This window comes from Geospiza fortis, unplaced genomic scaffold (assembly GCF_000277835.1).
Source record: "Geospiza fortis unplaced genomic scaffold, GeoFor_1.0 scaffold100, whole genome shotgun sequence".
NCBI classification, from domain to species: domain Eukaryota; kingdom Metazoa; phylum Chordata; class Aves; order Passeriformes; family Thraupidae; genus Geospiza; species Geospiza fortis.
Window position 1 is genome coordinate 3,031,777 of NW_005054350.1, and position 19,777 is coordinate 3,051,553.

At 36.0% G+C, this 19,777-nt stretch overlaps 1 protein-coding gene across 2 annotated transcripts; it reads left to right on the forward strand.

Moving 5' to 3' along the window:
- The first annotated feature begins 8,739 nt into the window (after positions 1–8,739).
- Positions 8,740–18,712, forward strand: MC2R (melanocortin 2 receptor). Of its 2 annotated transcripts, XM_005423329.1 has the most exons (4): positions 8,740–8,772; positions 9,082–9,181; positions 14,062–14,156; positions 17,173–18,712. In XM_005423329.1, the coding sequence occupies exon 4, from the start codon at positions 17,315–17,317 to the stop codon at positions 18,284–18,286; it is 972 nt and encodes a 323-aa protein (XP_005423386.1). In that variant the 5' UTR covers positions 8,740–8,772; positions 9,082–9,181; positions 14,062–14,156; positions 17,173–17,314; the 3' UTR covers positions 18,287–18,712. The 2 variants fall into 2 exon arrangements, with proteins under 2 accessions (XP_005423386.1, XP_005423387.1); XM_005423330.1 differs by lacking the exon at positions 14,062–14,156.
- Positions 18,713–19,777: the final 1,065 nt, after the last annotated feature.

Genomic DNA, 19,777 nt, shown 5'->3' on the forward strand with positions numbered 1-19,777 from the left:
CAGCTATTCAAATTCTTTTTTCAAACTCTTTCTTGGTGAATATCTTGTATTTCCTCACCAACTGCAGACTCATCTTGGTGGAGAAATAAAACAGCTTCTTCAGCTCCAGTTTTTAGCAGGACTCCAGTACCAAAATTACACTCAGGTGTATTTATAACTTTGTGTAAGCATTTGCAGAAACATAATTGTCTCATGGATGGCAAAATGCACTCATTCTCTCTTTTGCCATATCATTATCCTAAAATGTGATCATTATAATTAAAATTAATTCAAAGTTTGGGTTTAAATAACATTTTGATTAATTATGCACTGTTCCTTATTGTCGCATTTTGACATTTCTCCATTTCTCTCTTTAGCCTTGTAGTCCATAAGCAAATTAGTATGGGAGAATAACCCTTAATAACTCTAAGTTGAAATAATTTTCATAATCAATACACTGGATGTGTCAAACTGTACATTTTTTGTTACTGTTCTTGTTGTTCATTTTTTCAATTTCTGAATTAGATCATTGCTCAGGCCTAATGTAATTATGCACCATCTTTCTGAATAAAGAAAAAGCTATTTTGAGCTCTGCTGAGAGCCAATACAGCTCTTCAGCAACCCTGAGATAAGACAAAAAGTTAAAGCAAACATAATTTGCAGAAGAAAAATATTTTCAGAATAAAATTGTGAAAGAGATTGTTCTTTTTATTACAAAACATCAAAGATCAAACATGAATGGCAAAATACAGGAATTCTGTGTTAATTCAATGTGATTGTTACAGATGTTTTCACTCTTCTGCTTCTTGAATGTCTTTAGAATTGTTTCAATTTTAGCTATTTCACATAACAAACTTGATGGGGAAAATATTTTTTCGACTGATTTTTTTTTTTAAAGTGTTTGATTCAACAACTTTAAGATCACAGTTGACCTGTACCAACACTTTCCTGGCCATGGCAAACCCATTTCAGAAGCATATTATGTGATCACATTGCATACAAACTGTAACACCATTAATGAACTGTGGAGAAAATCCCAACTGCTTGTGTTCCTTTACGGAGATTCAATTGCACTGCCCATTGGTGGGAAAGAGATGGATGCTGGCCTCTCTTCTAGGCCATTTGCTTGACTTGGTGGCCAAAAACACGGCAAGAAACTTCATCTTCTCTTCTTCTATTACATATCAGTGGTAAGCCCATTAAAATGTAGAAGAAATTAAAAAGTCTATTTCTTTTTGATCAGGAACTGTCCCAGCTGTGGGTGCAGGAAGTCTTTAGGTCTTGTCCCTTAGAGAATGGGTGTGAGAGATTGCTCTGTGAAGCAAGGTGTCTTCAGAATTTGTCCTCCTGATTGATGGAAATTTCAGGAAGATTGCAGGGAGGGAAGAAATAAATTCCAACATGGGAGTCATTGTTTCTGCAAACACTGTGAGGATTCAGCATATCTGGAGTTTGACTGGAGCTCATTTCAGGGCAGGTCTGTAAGAGCAGTTTGCTTTCTGACTCTGCTTGCAAGCTGGCTTGGAGCCCAACAGGCAACCTAGTAGGAGTTGTGCAGGCTGTTGTGGTTTTGTTCAAAAAACATCCTTTGAGACCTCACCAATTGCAGTGATTTTTTTGTTTTACAGGATTCTTGCTGCACTGTAGTTTATATCTAGTTAAATACTTGCAATGGTCCAGGAAATTTTTCCATCCTCCACCTGTAAGTGGCTTAGTGTTGAAAACTCATTCTATGTTACAGCCAGATTAAAAGCCAAGAATCCCCACATTTCTAGTGTTTGCCCTCTTTGTGTTTTTTTAATTACACTCAGAATGCAGTTCCGAGGGCTGACAAGAGACCATAAACAAAAATATTCATTCAACCTTGACAATCTTGTATTTAAATGGAGGCAGGCCCACGGGCAACAAAATACAACAGTACTACCAAATGACAGCAAAGAAGAGTGCCTGTTAGTTAGGGCACTACAAGAGAGTAAGGTGAATCTCTTGACAAAATATATAAGATTTTTTAAATGGAGGGGGGAAAAACAGAGACTGTCCCTTTTTCTTTCTATTTTTTTTTTCCTACTGAGCCTAAACTCCACTTGAGAAGATTAGTACAAGAACAAAAAAATCATTTTACCAACGCAAACACGTTCAATTTTTTGCTCCAAGTCTCAGTACCCATGCATGGCTGAGAATGACAAATGAACGATATAAGAGGCTTTTCAATTATACATGATAGATAACCAAACACTGTTTGAGGGAAATGTGTTTAGTGGGAATAATAGGCAGGAAGATACAAACTAGATTGAGAACAAAATCCAAGTCTTTGTTGATTTTCTGTCACACTAAACAAATGAAGCATTCAATAAAAACATGCTATGGACTGATTAATAGTCAGAGGGAAAAAACCTACAAATGCCTGCAGAAATAGGTTTTTTCTTCAATTTCCATCAAAAAACTGAAACAAAAGCTGAATATCAATTAAAACAGAAAAATCAATAGACAAATCTGTTGTGTTATCTCTGTTCTTTGCATGCCAAAAATTGTAAGCATTTATTTCAGACAGTAACCACTTCACACTAAACAGAATATGAAAGTACACTAACAGTATTTTTAAAAATTACACGATTCATGACGCTAGAAATTAAATATAAGAAAAGCAAGATGTCAAAAATGTCCAAACTAAAAAAAGAGAACCAAGAGTTGCAAATGCATTTAGAGACTATCCAGATAAATTGTTTTAAATAATTCATTTGAACAATGTTTTTGTTTTTATTAAGTAATTATATGTGATGGTCATCAGAAAAAGTAAATTAACATACTTCAGAAATTTCATCTGTCTGACTTTTGAGAATTAAGTGATATAAAAATTTTAAAACTTGAACTCTCTTTGACATTCCAGTTAACCCTCCTCCACCCACACATTCACTGCAAGAGAAGGTCATATTTTAAATTGCATTATTCCCTTCTCCTGAGGTGTTCGTCCCGCTCAAACTTAACTCCACTCTCAGCTTAACTCCACTATCAAAGCTTCAAACATAGAGATAAATCAGAACTTTATAGAATAAAATGTTGTAGAGGTGGTCAAGTTAACTGCCCTGCAATCCTAGAATTGTAGGGATGCTCTTTCAGCCTGCCAAAAAGCCCTCTACACAAAAGGAAACAAGGAAAATAAATTGAGATCTTCAACCTGTTTTATCATAGGATTGTACTTTCCCCCTTTTGCTCAGAACAAACAACAGACAAACTGCTGCCCTTGCCCTCAGACAGTCCCACTGAGAGCCCTGGGACACAAGGTGTTTCTAAGCACAAAGTAAGAAAGAAAAGCTAAAACAACTGAAGTACTCAGTTGAACTGAAGTATTCAGTCTCTGAATCTTCTGATAGAGACTTCAAGAAATGGACAAATTATTTTACTGGTCTGAAATTGTAAAATACCATTTGTAGAATACATAGAATATTCTTGATAATATTTATCCCTGTCATTCCACTTACTCCTTTTCATATTTGTATTTGTTAACTTTATTTAGCATAAAATGCATTAATGTTTCTTCTCCTACCTAGAGAGAAAACACAAATGTATAAAACTTTATTTAGAAATTCATATTTCTTCAGAGATTATTTTTAAAGGAAAAATAAAAAGTCAAATATAGTATTAAATTTCAAATCAAGAAACTTATGTTGCTTTTAGTTTATTTTGCTATGCAAATTCTTCAGATGTTCATGAGCTTTTTTAAAAAATTAACTGCACTAACTAAACATTGAATATCTGCTTGTTAACAGCTAACTAGAAATCCCAGTCAAGAGACTATCACTTTACAAGAAATTTCATTTTGCTGTCCTTAAGATGATGCATGTTTTGCAACTAGGCAATAAAACATCTTCCCCATCAGACAAGCAAGCGAAGCAAATCATCCCAAGGGACCTGAACTTCAGATCCAAAGCTGCCTGATGCGTGCCACAGTCTTCCATTAGCAATTCTTGTCATGAACCAGGCTAGAAGGAGAAGAGGGAAGATCTCCTGCCTTGTAGGAGGTTCTGGAAGAGGAGAACACAAAGTTCTGGATATTTCTCTTCTAAGGTATTGGCTCCTCCTGAATGTTGAAAGACTAGAGCTTTCCAAAAAAAGTGAATTTATATCTGTCCTGAAGGTTTTATTGGTTACAAGCTCCTACAAAACCTTTAAGTTTTTTAACATAGTTACAGATACATTTTTAACAAGGAGAACGACCCAAATCTACATGATACAGATACATGCTGTCATTTATCTAAGTGTAATGAAAAATTAAGGATATGTATATTTTTGAAGGCAATTGTATTAATTAAAGTAGCTTTAATTGAAAACTAAATTAAGAGAAATTAACATTAATAAATAATCAACATTATTTTGTTGCTAGTGCTGAAAAAGCAAAATTAGTAAGAAAAAGCAAAAAAATATTCAGGAGCTCAAACAAATTGGAGATAATCACAGAAATAAAGTTCTTCATAGAAATAAATTTATAAATTGAGAAAAGTCACAGTATTCGCTTTTCAAAAGTGAAAATAATTAAATACTAATTTTGATTGTGGATAATCAAACTAACAAATGTGTCCTCTAGGTTTTCTATATTAAGAATATCCTCCAAAAGCTCCATAAAGAGGAAAAACAAGGAAAACAAACTAATTAGGAAACAAAAATTTAAAAACAAAAAGAAAAAAGAAAAATCTTAAAAACAAAAGCTTAAAAAACTATGTATTCCTCTTAGCTGTTCTTGTTTACACTTTTGAAGAAATTAATGTAATTTTTATAAGATTACTAAATTCTCCTGACATACTATTGACTGAATAGAAAATGTTTTCCATCCATGGAAAATGTTTTGGTCACCTTGAATACCAGTATTTGAGTAGAACCTGACCGCTACACTATGTGTGTGAAAGTTATCTCCCAGGGCAAAAGCAATACCTGCTTTTCCTTTTAAAACCTAAATAATTTTTCATGTTGAATAGCAACATTATACCTAGAACACTTGCAACAGCGCAATACAAAAATAGCAAATCTAATTATTTATAAATAAGTAAATGTCAACATTTAATTAGACCACACAACTCCCACATGCAGTGTTTTTAATACACTCCCTGACTATGTTGTAGGACTCAACAAAATTTCACAGACAATTCCTTTTATAAATATTTATCCAAAAAGCCCAGATTCATCAAAAAACATCTCTACTGGCATTCTAATCCCATTTTTTATCACTTGCTACATTTCAGCGTGCAAGATAAAACATGCTGACATCTGAAAAAGTTGGCGGAATCCTTCCTTCTTGGAGCTCTCTTTGACCATATGGCACTGCCTCAGGGGCAAATTCATTACCAGTGTACCTCCAGAAATTCCCTAAAACTTGCTTTGCTTTCATACTGCAAGTCACTGAAAAATTAATTGGTCGCATCTTTATGCAAATGCTGGATTACTAGTAATAAAACTGCAAATACTTACATATTTTTGATTTACCAATTTACAATTAGACTGTCTTCTGCTTAAGAAAAACCTCTTCTCCTGTTAATGTTTTCCCTAACCATCTGTCCCCAAAAGATCGTTGTTTGCTTTCTGATGACAGAGTAGCCTAATAGTTGCCTTTTCTGCAAAGCTCCAAGTTTGCACAGCATGTTGAAAATTGCTTGGAATAAAAAGCCGGCCTAACAGATCTACTGTGTAGCAAGAATTAAATGGCAGGCTAAATCCATGCTTGCTTGTTTTGTTAAAGGTCATGGCTACAGAATCTGAGATTTGGCTAAGTATTTTATGTAGCTAATAAACTACAGTTGATGTGTTCCCAGCATAGTAGATGTGGAAAAAAAGTGTATACTGTGGAAATAGTATTTGTGTTGTTCTTGACCCTTCTGAGGTCACATTTTTCGGTCACTCTTCTTCTAACCAACACTACTGATCCTGTCTGCTCCTTGAAAGCCTGGACTATTTATAGATCTCTTTTCTGCTACAATTCCTATATCTCTTGCTCCCTTCACATGTTGTGAAAATACGGTTTATTTCCCGGAGTGTTCTTTTGAATTGAAACGCAGTAGGATGAAAACACATGCAATATGAGTGTTAAACTTGCTATATTTTTTTAGGCACTGAACTGGAAAAATCATTGTAACAAGTTTTTTGGGTGATAAGGTCAATCTCTAATTATTTTGCATTTTTCAACCTTCAAACTCAAATAATCTACTGATTTAATGGCTCAATAAATAGAAATAATAAATTTTATGCAGTGTGACAATAGAGATTCATTTTTTTATTTATGACATGCAATTCTAGCTGCTTTTTCATTATAATTCACTGTATTACATTTTTTTAATATTATATAGTTTTAAAAAAAATTGAATAACTCTTGGCTTCTCCCTGACAAATCCTTTCCTATTTACATACCTTCCCTTCACAAAACAAACAGAAAAGTCAAGAATTAACATTATAAAAACTGATCTGCCTAGAACTGTAGTGATTTATGCTTAGGTAGGTGACTCGTCACAGGGCATTTTAATTTATTTTTCACCTCTGATCCCTTTTCTAAATGCCCACAGCACCTTTCAGAATAAAACTCTGATAAATACTAACCTTCCTATTTCTTACAAATGTGCTTCCTCAAGCATTCACTTTGCATTTCCCCGTAGCATCACACACATGTACTGAGCAGCAGAGAGCCTCTGTGGCCAGGTCAAAAGTACAGGAAATGCATCCCAAGCTCTCCTGCTGCTCCAGCTTTGCACTCAGTGTGATCCTGGAGGCTGAGTGTTCTGTGAGCTGCAGGTAGAACTTGAGGGCATGATGCTGTCCCTTGCACATCTGCAGTCCCAGCCTTGTTGCGCTGGTTGGAGTGGCAATTCACACCATCCCTGAACAGAGGTATTTGTAATTCTAGTAGAGACATGCTGGAGTGCTGAGCTGATGTCTTTATTTTACATAGGGTCACAGAATGGTTTGGGTTGGGTTGGAAGAGACCTTAAAGACCATTTAGTTCTGACCCCACTACCATGGGCAAGGACACCTTCCGCTAGAAAAGATTGCTCAGAGCTCCATCCAGCCTGGCCTTAAACACTTCAAATGATGGGGCATTCACAGCTTCACTGTCTAAACATCATTATTTTGAGTTCTGACTCTACACTTAATTCTCAATTCAGACTTCTTCCAAACTTACTTGTTGCCCAAGGCTGAACGAAGCACTCTCTGCGCCTCCAGTGTGTTTATTTTCTCTGTAACCAAAATACAATGCAAGCCTGAATCTATGGACTTTTCCTTATTAACTATTTATCACAGCTTATGGTACAAAATTTTTTGTGCATACGGTATATTGTTAGTCTGTGTATTGCACTCTTAGGGTAGAGCAGAAATTCACAGTACAAGGAGTGAAGGCCTTCACAACTTTTGAGGCACCTAGTGAGTGTCTTCATGCACAAAGCACTGCAAAGAACCTGAATTCATAGGATGAGTTCTGCCTGACAATATAAAGAATGAGTACTCCTAAAGCTTGCTCCTGCAAGGACCATAACCAGCTAGATTTGAAGGAGGTTATTCAAATGCTGCACAATGCAGGAAAAAAAAATAGTAAACAAATGTTCTGCACTCCTGTGACACCAGCTGTCTTCTTGACTTTATTCTATTTAATTATGTCTGCGTATCCTAATGGCACTCAGCGGGTTCAACTGGTCTAAAGAAAAGAAAATTAAAAGCAAACCTGTGTATAACTGAGGATGAAGAGTAAGAGTGAGACACTTTTTTTCTCCTTGAAAATTTGAAGGACACTCAGATGATGAATATACCTTCCACTTTTGAAGGTTTTTTAATTTTTTCAGATCCCCTCCCTTTGCATGTGTTGCTAAGTTTTTTCTCCTCCAGTCATTATGTTCCAGGGATCCAAATGACTCTCACTGAAGCTGTCAAACTGCTAATTGCTGGGAGTTTATGTTTTTACCAGTCCTGCTGCACAGAGATGAATTAAATCCTCATTTCTTGAGACTGAATTCCTTAGGTAGTTTGGAAGCAAACAAATTTACTTGGTTTATGCTGTTAAGAATATAATTCTGCTTTTGGGCATTGAAATTTAATTGCTATTTAATAGATCCAAGTGTGAAGCCTTTCCCTAGGGTAGCTCACTTATGCTATTCCTTCCCATTTGCTTCAGTAATAGGGCCAACCACATCTTCATGGAATGTTGCTAAAGCTCAGTACATTTTTTTAACCTTCACAACCTGAATAATATATCTCCATAATGATCACTTGTATTTATTCAGACTAGTACAGCTGGATTTTGGTGCAGCTGAGTTCTCTCTACCTTGTTAACTTCTCAGTTCAGCCACCAGTTGTGTCTTTAGTAGAGATGACAGTTTGAAAACAAAGACAGTGACAATCATCTTGATGGCAATAAACATCTCACACCATCTCAACCATTTACCTGAGTGTTTAAATACTATTTATAATATAGCCCATGATCTTGTTGTGATTTACACACTCCTCCTTCCAAATACTAGGAAGGAACATTATAAAGAGGAGTAGCTGACAAGAAAATCCATCTGAAACAGAATATTTTCCCTTTGACTGAGCAGTTTTTGCTTTTTCTTTTTTTTTTTCCTATAAATGTTTCAAGAGACGGCGGATAATTTATTTTAAAGAGATCCTAATTCAAGGTTGTGCCAATGAAACAACTGTCGTCCTCTTTGATTTAGATGTTCCAATCTTTCCCTTACGCAAAGGCTGTGTTGGCTTCATTTCCTTTATAAATAATCTTGCTCCAGAGCTGCCAGCAAACTGACTCACAAGTGGTTTCACCAGCAGGTAAGTGGAGGTTTACAAAATATATCTAATGTCAGAAAGCCTCCTTGGAGAAATTAGAAATATGCAATGTTATAGTGGAATGAAGTGCCATATTTCCTAATATTCCCTGAAATCTTTCATCTTCCAGTCATTCTTCTTTAAAGCAAAATTTTGGCAGGGGTTTTATGCCTCTTGTATGAAGACTGAGTAAGATTATCCTCTTTACCAATGGAAGTTAAGTTATAGAGCAGGAAAACTTCTATTGAAATGTTTATATTTTGTTTACTGTTTTTCCTGCTTCAACTCTTTTGGGTTTTTTCACTGCATCAGCCAGAGGCCACATATCCCTCAGAGACTTTCTAGCTGGTCATCAATGAGTGCTCTTCTGAGTCTGGACTGTGAATTATCTGAGGAGGGCTACGCCTGCCAGGTATGGTTTTGTTGTATTCATTTTGTTCAGGGAGGCCAAATTCTGTTGTCACTTGCTCAAGTGCAAGTATTGAATAATTCCATTGATGTACCTGACAGGTACAGATTTCTCAGACGACTGTGTGGTTTGCTGCACTCTAATTGCCAATACTTTTAGATGCTTAATCCTGTGTCAATCAGCAGCACACAAGAGAGGAAGGCAGAGAACATCAGCAGTCTCTGCCTTGAAGCAGATAACCACAAATGAGGGCAGAGCAAGTGTCTCTGCTTAAAACTTGTTGTTGTAGATAAACGGAACTATTATTTATCCTTTGACTTTCTCTGTCAGACCAGAAACAGAAGGCAAATTTTACCACATGCACACACACCCACACCCATACCCCCTATATATACCTGTAATTCCCTGATACCTGTGTAGAAGTGGAAATACCTGTGCTGCCACAGCATCATTGCCATAGCGGTTCCACATTCATGGGAATGTGCATGGGAAAAACAAGCTAAAATTACCTAATCTTAGATATCTTCATAAATCTCCCACACCTCTCCAGAGGTGGCTTGGGATGACAGCACACCTTTTGCAATGAGATTTTGTCTACTTCCACCTATAGCAGAAGCCACAGTAGCACTGAATGCCAACATGTAAGCAGACTAAAGCTTTATGTGGCCACTACTGCAAATGCAAGTAGATTTCTACAGTCTTGGAGAATTCAGATATGAGTCCTTCCACGCTTTTTTCCTACTCATTCTCCCTCCCAGGCATATGGAATGAAGATGGCTCTGAAAAGACAAATCTAAAAGGGATATTTTCTTCAACTTGCCCATCTATTGAACAAATCTTTTAATCGTTGTCTTTCACTACGTTACATTGCTTTTTAGCATAAATGGATGTAAATATATTCATTCAGTGGCAAGACAAAAAGCACAATGGCACTTTGAAGTAGCTCTCAGGAAAGAAGATGCTGTATTTTTGATTAATGTTTTTGTTTCAATAAGAGATACCTAATACGTACCATAAGATAATGCATTTAACAGCAGGCTACATGCTATAAATCCACATCCTTGTTTTCTGTCATTTAAAAATATTAAATATTACTCTAATGATACCATCTACTTTGACTATTATTTTGTTTGCAACTATTGAAGAAAACACAGCCAGAGAAAAAGATGGCTGGCTCCTAGAAGAGCAGCTAGGGGTGCTTCTTTCCTTAGAGCAGAAACACAGGAGTTCTTTTTCATTAAATGGTAAATGCTTTTCTGTAAAGAAGATTTCCTTAATGCTTGTTGGTAACATTTTTGTGAGGCATTATTAATGGCAAACAGTGATTTAGTGGAAAGTGTAAAAACAGAGCAATGGCCTCCAGAAATGTCACTTGAAGGCCTCTTGATTGATTTTACCAAGATCCCAAAGAACTATTCACCCTGTGTTCAAATTCAATATAATTTTTCATTCTTTGTAGAGATTTACAGCTTTATAGGCTTAAAATTAATTTATTCTGAAAACAAATAGGAAAGAATAGTGTCATAAAAGCCAGCTACAAAGTCTGGGGCACAATAACTATTGTTTCAAAGAAACATGCATCTTTCCACTATAATCTTAATAAAAAAGCATATTTAGTAGGCACTGATCACTGTAGCTTGTCACCAAGTGTCTCCAATGACATCAGACTGATCTGAGGTTGAATGATGTGACCAAAGGTTATAAGTATGCCACTTCCAAAGCAATTACCTGCATCAGACAGAGCAAGCTTGGTTTGGTTTGGTCTTTTGAGGTTTTTTTTTAGGTAGATTGCATTGTAAAAATTACAACTGACTAATAATTCTATTTCTTAGTATATCACAATATCTGTATTTCTTAACATATCCCAACTTTGCAAAGCAACAGAAACCTTGCAGTGAGGCTCCACATTTCAGGAAAAAAACTCTCATGATTCCATATACTGTCCAGCAGTAAGGACAGGGGAAACCTTCACTGCAATTTCACTCCCTTCCCTGATAGCTGTGTAGTAAATTACTTGCAGAAGTTTCCCCTCTCCAGGGCACAGCGTGTTGTCTACACTGGTGAGAAGGCTGCTCCAAAGTGTACTGAAAAAGGAAGCAGAACACCAGTGAGAAGTGCATCAATGAATTTACAGCCCTTGATTTTGTACAGGTCCTAGCTTTAATCTCTACAGGTTACTCATTTCCATTAAATTGTCCACACACTTGATATGAAGAAGATTATTTCACTGAAAGACATTGTGAAATAAAGTGCACTAATGACTCTGTTAACATTCTGTGTTTATGCCTTTTTACAAAACAAGAGTCTTTACATAACCTCCAACATTTTATGCAGCTTTTTTTTAGTTCCAGGTACCTCAGCTAACAGCATAGCTTACAGACTCAGAAATTGTATGTGAAAAATGATCCTGCCACAAGGATTTCATCAATTAGAAAGTGTTTGCTGGATTTTCAGATTTAATATTTTCTCTCCGCCTTTTTAATGGTTCTGCCATTTCATTCATAAGTATCCTAAATAATTCCTTTTTCCTCTATGCTACTGAAAAGATTTATTTTGTTAAGGATATTAAGAGCTCAGTCCATCCTTTTTAATCCTTTTTACTTTACATGCTTCCAGTATCTTTGCTGAAACACCCAGGGCTATGCACGTCTTGCATGAAGCTACACTCACATGATAGAGAGAGAAGTAGTCCTGATCAGTTTGTTTCTGCATAGCTTAGATGCCTTATTACTTTTTTGGTTTTTTTGGCAACAAAATCTTAGCATAGTGAATATACCCAACCTTAAATATGAATAAGAAAATCTTTCCTGATTTTTCCTTATTCATAAAACAAACACATAATTGTGTTACCTTGGTGCTTCTCCTAAGGAAATAAGAAAGAGAAGTATCCATAAGAAGTAAACCAAACATTCAAATTTTTTTCAGCTGTAATCTTTGCAAGATCTTCAGTCTGTTCGGTTTATGATTTGGTCAGAAAATGCTTTTATGCAGTTTACAAAGCCAGGAAAAAAGAAGTCTCTTCAACATATGCACACATGTCATACATTTAAAATTTCAGCAAGTATGTTTGCACCTTAATTTCACTCTGGAAAACATGTTTAAAAGGAAGTCACAGTTGTAATCACGTGAGTGAAATTTTGGCAGTAGTTAACCCAATTGGTATATGCACAGCTTTAGATACAACAATATTTTTTAAAGTATTTAACTTTAAAAAAAACATGCACACTTCCCTTCTTTGCTTCCTCACTTTTCTTCAAAAAGTGCCATCTCTATCAATGTGAAGTTATTTCTAAGAAAATAGCAACGCTGAAATCATATGGGACATACACTCACTATCCTGGCGCAGTAAATCACTGAGACACATGGCAGTGAACACCCTTGCACAAAAAAAGTTTATCTAGGCCTGATAACAGTTCATGAACTCGAGATTAGGAAACACAATGTTATGTAATGTCCATGCATGTGAAGAATTAGAATAGCTCTGATCAGTCATTAATGCTTGGCTGACACTATTTTCTTGAACACTAGAGGGAGATCAAAGCAAAATAATAAATTACCTAATATAGCACAGATACTAATTGCAGTTGTTAATAAAATTTCAAAAGATTGTTAGATGAAGATCCAGGTATTTTAGCATCTCCAGTTTTCCTCACTGTTTTCACATACCCTTATTTGATATTGTTTTACCTACACTGTAATTTTAAAAAATAAAAGAAAACAGGATAAAAATAGTTAGACAGAAAATGATTCTATCAAAGCCACCAGTACTCTACTCTGGTATAAATTGGTTTTTCATATGAAATATGTTTACTTTGATGAGAAGATACAAGTTCTAGCAATTGAACAATGAAATGTGAAATGAAAAAGTACCACGGGGTACTTTTTCCTAGCTGTACCTACAGCAGTAAGCAGGAGAAACTCATGTTCCTTCCTTTGAAAGAGATATCTCTGTTCCACCTCAATGCCAGCAACTGAGATGTTTCACATTGAGAAGTGAAAAATTCTGATTTCTGAAGGATGAAAATTAATGCCATCACTTTTTTGTGATCACGGGCACTGTTTTGTTCAGTGTTTGCTGAACAAAGTTTTTGACATATAATGCTGAATTTAAAATATAGACTTCCTTAGTTTTATATGAAAGAAAGTTACCAGATGTGCACCTTTTTACCATCCCAGTTACTGATGGGAAATACCAATGCCTTCAGAAGGATTCTTATATAAAGAAACAATACTTGGACAATATCAAAGAACTGTGCTGCCGCTAAATTTTAGCAACTTTCTTGGATGCTTTCTACACCATTTCAGTCTGTTTAATAAATGGTGAAAGATTTAAAATCAAGGTCATTTGAGGAAACTATTTTCTTCAAGAGTTTAACAATTACAGCTGAGGATGTTTCACTTATGATCTGCTACTGTTCCTCAAGCAGGCAGGTTTCTTTTTGGGATTCTTTTGTACAGGCCATGCTGAGGTAGCTTAAGCATGGTCAACCTAGATGTGAGTGAGATATTTTCTATATTTTGAGACAGACAGAAAAGCTACAGGAAGTAGAGAAGCTGACAGGGCCTTTAGGAGCCTGTATTTTTTAGAGTAATTCCTCTGACACAATTACTTCTAATGACTGTAAAGAACCATACGATGTGCAGGGCAAGGCAGGATCAGGCTTGATGTGTTTTCTCACTTACTTGCTTGTTCAGGGTTAAGCCAGACTGGCAGACAAAAAGAAATTCCCATTAAAGCACATAGGGATCATCCTGTCCTCATAACTCACCTGCCTATAACAAGTCCAGCCCCTCTTGTCCCCATGAAAGCCATTACCTACCTGTTAAAGAAAAAAAAAAAAAAAAAAAAAGGAAAAAAAGGTTGCCATTTTCTTGTTTTACAGCTTTAAAAGCTAAGCCTCCACATCCATGTTTTTGAGTGGCTTGTTTCCTTCTTAAATGCTTGTTACTCCCAGAAAAGTTAGAAACAAGGGAAAAGGTATTTGTCACTAGTTTTTTGTCAAATGTATCTTGATACAAAATTGCAACAGCTTGAACGCGAGTGACTGAAAAAATACATTGCTCCTGTCTGTGGGACTTTGGCTGACATTTTCAGACAAAGGAGGTCATTCTAAGCTGCACCAGGCAAGGGAAACCAACCTGAACAGATTACCTGGTGTCCCAGTGAAAAAGCTTTGGAGCTAGCTAGAGATAAAGGCATAGAAACAAGTGCTAGTAGATTGGAGACTTTGGAGAACTGAGGGAAGGTTATGGCATTTCTAGAGACAAATGAGCACCTATTTATATACAGAGTGGATTGTGAAATACACTACTTACACTATGTCTGATACACAAGTCCCTTATTCTGTTCCATTCCTTCCAAATTACTTTTTTTTCCCAAAAAAATTTAGATATATAGAACGAGGAATTCATACATTTCATGGTTCTGAAAGAAATAATTGGTTCTACGTAATTGGCTTGTTATCACAGCTGTTTTGTGCAGTCCTAAAGCTGAAGAAACTACTCAGTACCCTTTCAGGTTTTATTTACTAACAGCTATTTAGAGAGTAAGTACATCTTGGGGTCTCTATGATAAAGGAAGTATGGTTTGCTATTAAAGAAATTATAGATGAAAAAAAAAAAGCCCCTGGGAAATTATACAGTATTAAGGTATATAATTTTTTAACCATATCTTCTCATTATAGTTCACAGCTGAAATTACTTTTATTGCTATTGCAGCTGACCTGGCCAGTTTATTTAGTATTTTGACGTCGAGGGAAATGTGTTATTTATTTATTCAGTGAATTAAGTTTTCATCCAATTAAAAAAAAAGTCAAGACCAGACCTATTATTCCCAGACCTTTCAGATGCTAAGTCATTGTATTTCTACTGCAGAGAAATTTGTATTTTAGTTATCTGTAGGCACAAGACACACGGGAGAGAATTGTGGTTTGTGCCCAAGGCTAATGCTCTGGAGCACCGGGAGTTCCCAGCATCTTCAAGGGTTTTCTCAGCCTTGCCACAAGCTGAAGTACTGGGGCTGGTTCTAGCTGTGCATTATAAACCAGTGCAAACAGGCTGTCGTGGTTTGAGAGGAAGTTTTTTTGGCTTTCTATTGATTGTTGGAAAACAACATTAAGTGATGTAATTATTCCATTTATTGTAAACGCAGCAAAGCTCTTATGAATTATCTGCTCTTAGCTTAAAACAAAATTACTGTAAAATTATAAGCAGCAGATGTAATATACCATGCCATTCACAATATTATATCTTTTCAGTGAAGGAAACTTCATGTTTTTCTGGTAGATTATTTCAGCAATATGACTATATCAGCAAAGAAGCATTCTTGAAATTCTGTTTTGAGAAAATAGCAATTTAATAAATGTTTGCTAGCTGATTCTCCTGTTTAAATCTTATTGAAATGAAGTTTTGTCTGAAGTGTCTGTGCTGACTTCCTATAAAGAATGAAAATTGGTAACAGAGTGCTCGATTAGAAATCATTAAACTTAACTGTGACAGTAGCTCCAGGTGAGAATAGGAAAAACATATCATTACAAAGACATTGTCAAGTTTCTTATTTTTGTTAGTAACTTCTTCCATCACATACTGACAGATGCCAGCCTAATTATCTTTGGGAATGTCTACACATGCTGCAGTGCAATACAGTTCATTCAGCCCGTGTTTTCAGATATGTATGGGTACTCTCCTGAATGCTTCTAGTTTCATCAAATTTGAGATGGCTGGTGCTCCAAGCCTTGTTTGTACACAAAATAAATGAAACTTTTAACTTCTCCTTTTGAAACAGTAACTGTGTGTTATAATATTCAGCAACCCTGATCATGAACAAATGTCCAAAAAATATCAAGATTTACTGATATGAAAGTGTCAAAGAAAGCTGGTTTAAACTTAAAAACAGAGGGGGAATAATGAAACTTTAGACTCATTTAGGCTAGAAAACATCTTTAAGATCATTCAGTCCAGCCATTAACCCAGCACTGCCAAGTCCACCACTAAACAATGTCCCTAAGGGTCACATCCATACCTCATTTAAATACCTCATAAGATGGTGACTCAACCACTTCTCTGGACAGCCTGTTCGAGTGCTTGACAACGCTTTCAGTGAAAATATTATCTGTAAAGAAGGGGACTTTCTAAATATCAAAATTGCATCTGTATGTCTGAAATTGGCTATGAAGACAAGAAGAAAAACTCTCTCTTATAGTTTATGGGTCATATCCAAGCTAAATAAGTATCATATCAATTTATACATTAATGTAAAGAGTAAAAAGTCTATTCCTTTGGAAAGATTCCTATATGCTTGGATGTAGTTTAGATTAGGATCATTATGGAAAAAGGAAAACATCATCCCAATGCTGAAATAATATTTGGGGTTTTAGATAGTTGTAAAATGCAGACAAGAAGAAGTTATACTTCGGATCTTAGAAATACTTTCATGGAATCAAAAGACAGTTTCAATCTAAATTAAAAGGAAGCCTCTCACTAACATCTAACATGCCTCTAAATACATCTATTTTTTAATGTTCACATCTAAATTGAGGGCATTTCATTACACCATCAACAGTGTGGAGGTAAACATGTTATTGTTCTGAACAAGAGTTTATCTTGGCATTAGTTTTATTTGTGTCTAATAATGCTGAAAATCTTGTGAGAACTGCCAGAACTTTGTTTCTCAAAGAAAACAGCTGGGCCAGTAAAGATTGCCAAACCCTTCAAGTCTGTAAGATTAGTTTCAGTAAATGTGGGATGCACATTAGTAAAGAAAATTACAAAAATTTTTTTAAATCACTTTGAAGCTAAAAGAGAATTTACACTTTGATTCTCTTTAAGCTTTAGTGAAGCCTTGAACAGCTCCTATTTAATCCAATTTTTTTTTCTCTATGGTTATTATAGATGTGCTTTAAACTGCAATAGATAATATTTCAAATATCTATTTTTGCCTCATATGTGTGGTCAATTTCTTCCTGATATTTGTGTTTCTACATGTCTTATTGTAGGACAAATTCCAGACATTTCAATTAAGTCTTAAAATTGCTCCAGATGAAGGAGAGAGCCTTGATCAAAAGAAGAATGGCCTGATTGACAGGCCAGCCTCACAATAAAGCCAAACCTGAAAAAGAAGCAACCCAGATTCTTTCCATGACCAGAAGAATGAGCACTGAGAGACCTTCCAACTTAATCAAACACCCAGGGCAGACAAGCATTCCATCCCTTGAAAACATAAGCGATTTTTCATTAAATATCACTGACTGCACCCAGGTTGTGGTGCCAGAGGAAGTTTTTTTCACTGTTGCTGCTGCTGGGATACTGGAAAATCTACTTATCCTCATTGCTGTTGTGAGAAATAAGAATTTACACTTGCCCATGTACTTCTTCATTTGCAGTTTAGCCATTTCAGACATGTTAGGTAGCTTGTACAAAACTCTGGAGAACATCTTTATCATCTTGTGCAAAATGGGATACCTGACGCGTCACGGAGACTTCGAGAAAAAACTGGATGATGCCATGGATTCCATGTTCATTCTGTCTCTGCTGGGGTCTATTTTCAGCCTGCTGGCCATTGCAGCAGACAGATACATCACTATCTTCTACGCTCTGCGGTACCACAATATCATGACACTGAGGAGGGCCTTGGTTATCCTGGCCATCATCTGGGCGTTCTGTGCTGGCAGCAGCATTGCCATCGCCCTCTTCTCCTATGAAGCAGCGACAGTCATTCCCTTCACCATCCTGTTCCCTTTGATGATGTTTTTCATATTCTGCCTCTATGTCCACATGTTCCTCCTGGCTCGATCTCATGCCAAAAAGATTGCCTCACTGCCCAGCAGCACCGTCCATCACAGAACTAACACGAAAGGCGCCATCACGCTGACTATTTTCCTTGGAGTTTTCCTTTGCTGTTGGGCCCCCTTTGTTCTTCACATCCTCTTAGCAAGGTTTTGCCCACACAACCCTTACTGTGCCTGCTACATGTCCATTTTCCATGTGAATGGGACACTCATCATGTGCAATGCCATCATCAACCCTATGATTTTTGCATTCCGAAGCCCAGAATTGCGGAGTACATTTAAGAAGATGTTCTACTGTCCCAGGTCAAGCTGCAACTGGTGAACACTTCATCAAAAATGAAAATTATAGAAGCATTTATGGGCTGCTGTGCAACATCAGTGTGAAGAGATAAAAATACCAACAATTACACCCAAAGTAATGATATGCTTGTAGTATATTGCCAGAGATTTTTCAGTTACCAAAGAATGAATAAAAAATAAGTAAGCACACAAATCTTTGTCAACCAGACCTCCACACTAAGCTAATTCTGCTGATAATTTTCATTCAAGGGAAAAAAACTAAACAAATGTCTTAATTACCTTTTGTCATTTCAGAAAAATCCAAACTAAAATCTGCATCATGTTGCATTACCTCAGACATGAGCAAATTCATTTTGTATAAATAATTTCAATTCAATGCATATACTACTTTAAAATTCTGTTGGTTAAATTGCAACAAAGTGAACATTTGTTTCTAAACCATGCATTTGAATAAAAGTATATGGTTAAGTAGAAAACGTGGACGTGTAATTTTGCTGTAAAAGGGAACTCAAGACTCTTCTTTAACATCTAATCTCCTTAAAATCATGCAATTAGTGATCTCTAAGTTTCAAAAGCAACTTTTGGAGTGTAAGTCCAAAATAATAGGATAGTTTGATTAAAAAGCTATTTTTAGTCACTGAAGTGTTGTTTCCAACATAAAGTTGTCATGCCAGCAAAGACGGGTTTTGAATTTTAAAACCCCTAAGCCAGGTCTGAACTAGCAAAGGGGATTGCTGAGCTTGTCAGTGCCAGTTCTCTTCAATAAAATAATAACCTCCACAGACAGGAAAAGCACTTTGATTCAACCATGGCATGCTACCACAAAGAATTCAAAAAAAAGTAATACCAGAGATAAAATTCAAACACTTCCAAGTCAGCCACCCAGGTAAGGAAGCAACTATCTGGTCTGGAAGGATGCTACAAAGCAGACTGTAATTTAAAAACTCTTGTGAGAAAATTTTGAATTGTTCCTGCCAAAATAATACAGAGCTCACAAAACTTTAAGGCAGAATGGCTTTCAGCAGTAATACATCCTGAAGCAGTCCAGAGGAAATGGTGAGGAATTAACCTCACAGTAATTCAAGGAAGTCATTCAGCTGTGCCAGAGAGAAGTAGTAAGAGAATTTCAAGAGTATGGAACATGGACAAACCATATGAATTCATGTTATCTTGGGTTGAATGAAGGACAATAAACCTGAAAGCCTCTACAGACCTACAAAAATCAATTGGAAAAGAGATACGAAAATGAAAATTTTTCAAACCTATGCATGTATTGCAAAAAAAAGGTTCATCTATAAAATGCAAGTTTAGAAAGGAGTTCAGATATAATCACATATTTTATTTTAATGAGAATTGCTTCATTTCCATCAAATAGCAGAATAAATGTAAAGCTGCACAGAAAGAAATGACTGTTAGAATTGGGGGGGAAAGAAAAGAAACATACAAATTAAAGAAAAGGTAAAACAAAACATCTACAGTACTGCAGTGCCCTGTGCTCAAAAATGATGAATTT

Excerpts from the sequence above, each read along its gene's own strand:
- MC2R (XM_005423329.1), top strand. The coding sequence starts at position 17,315 with ATGACCAGAAGAATGAGCACTGAGAGACCTTCCAACTTAATCAAACAC.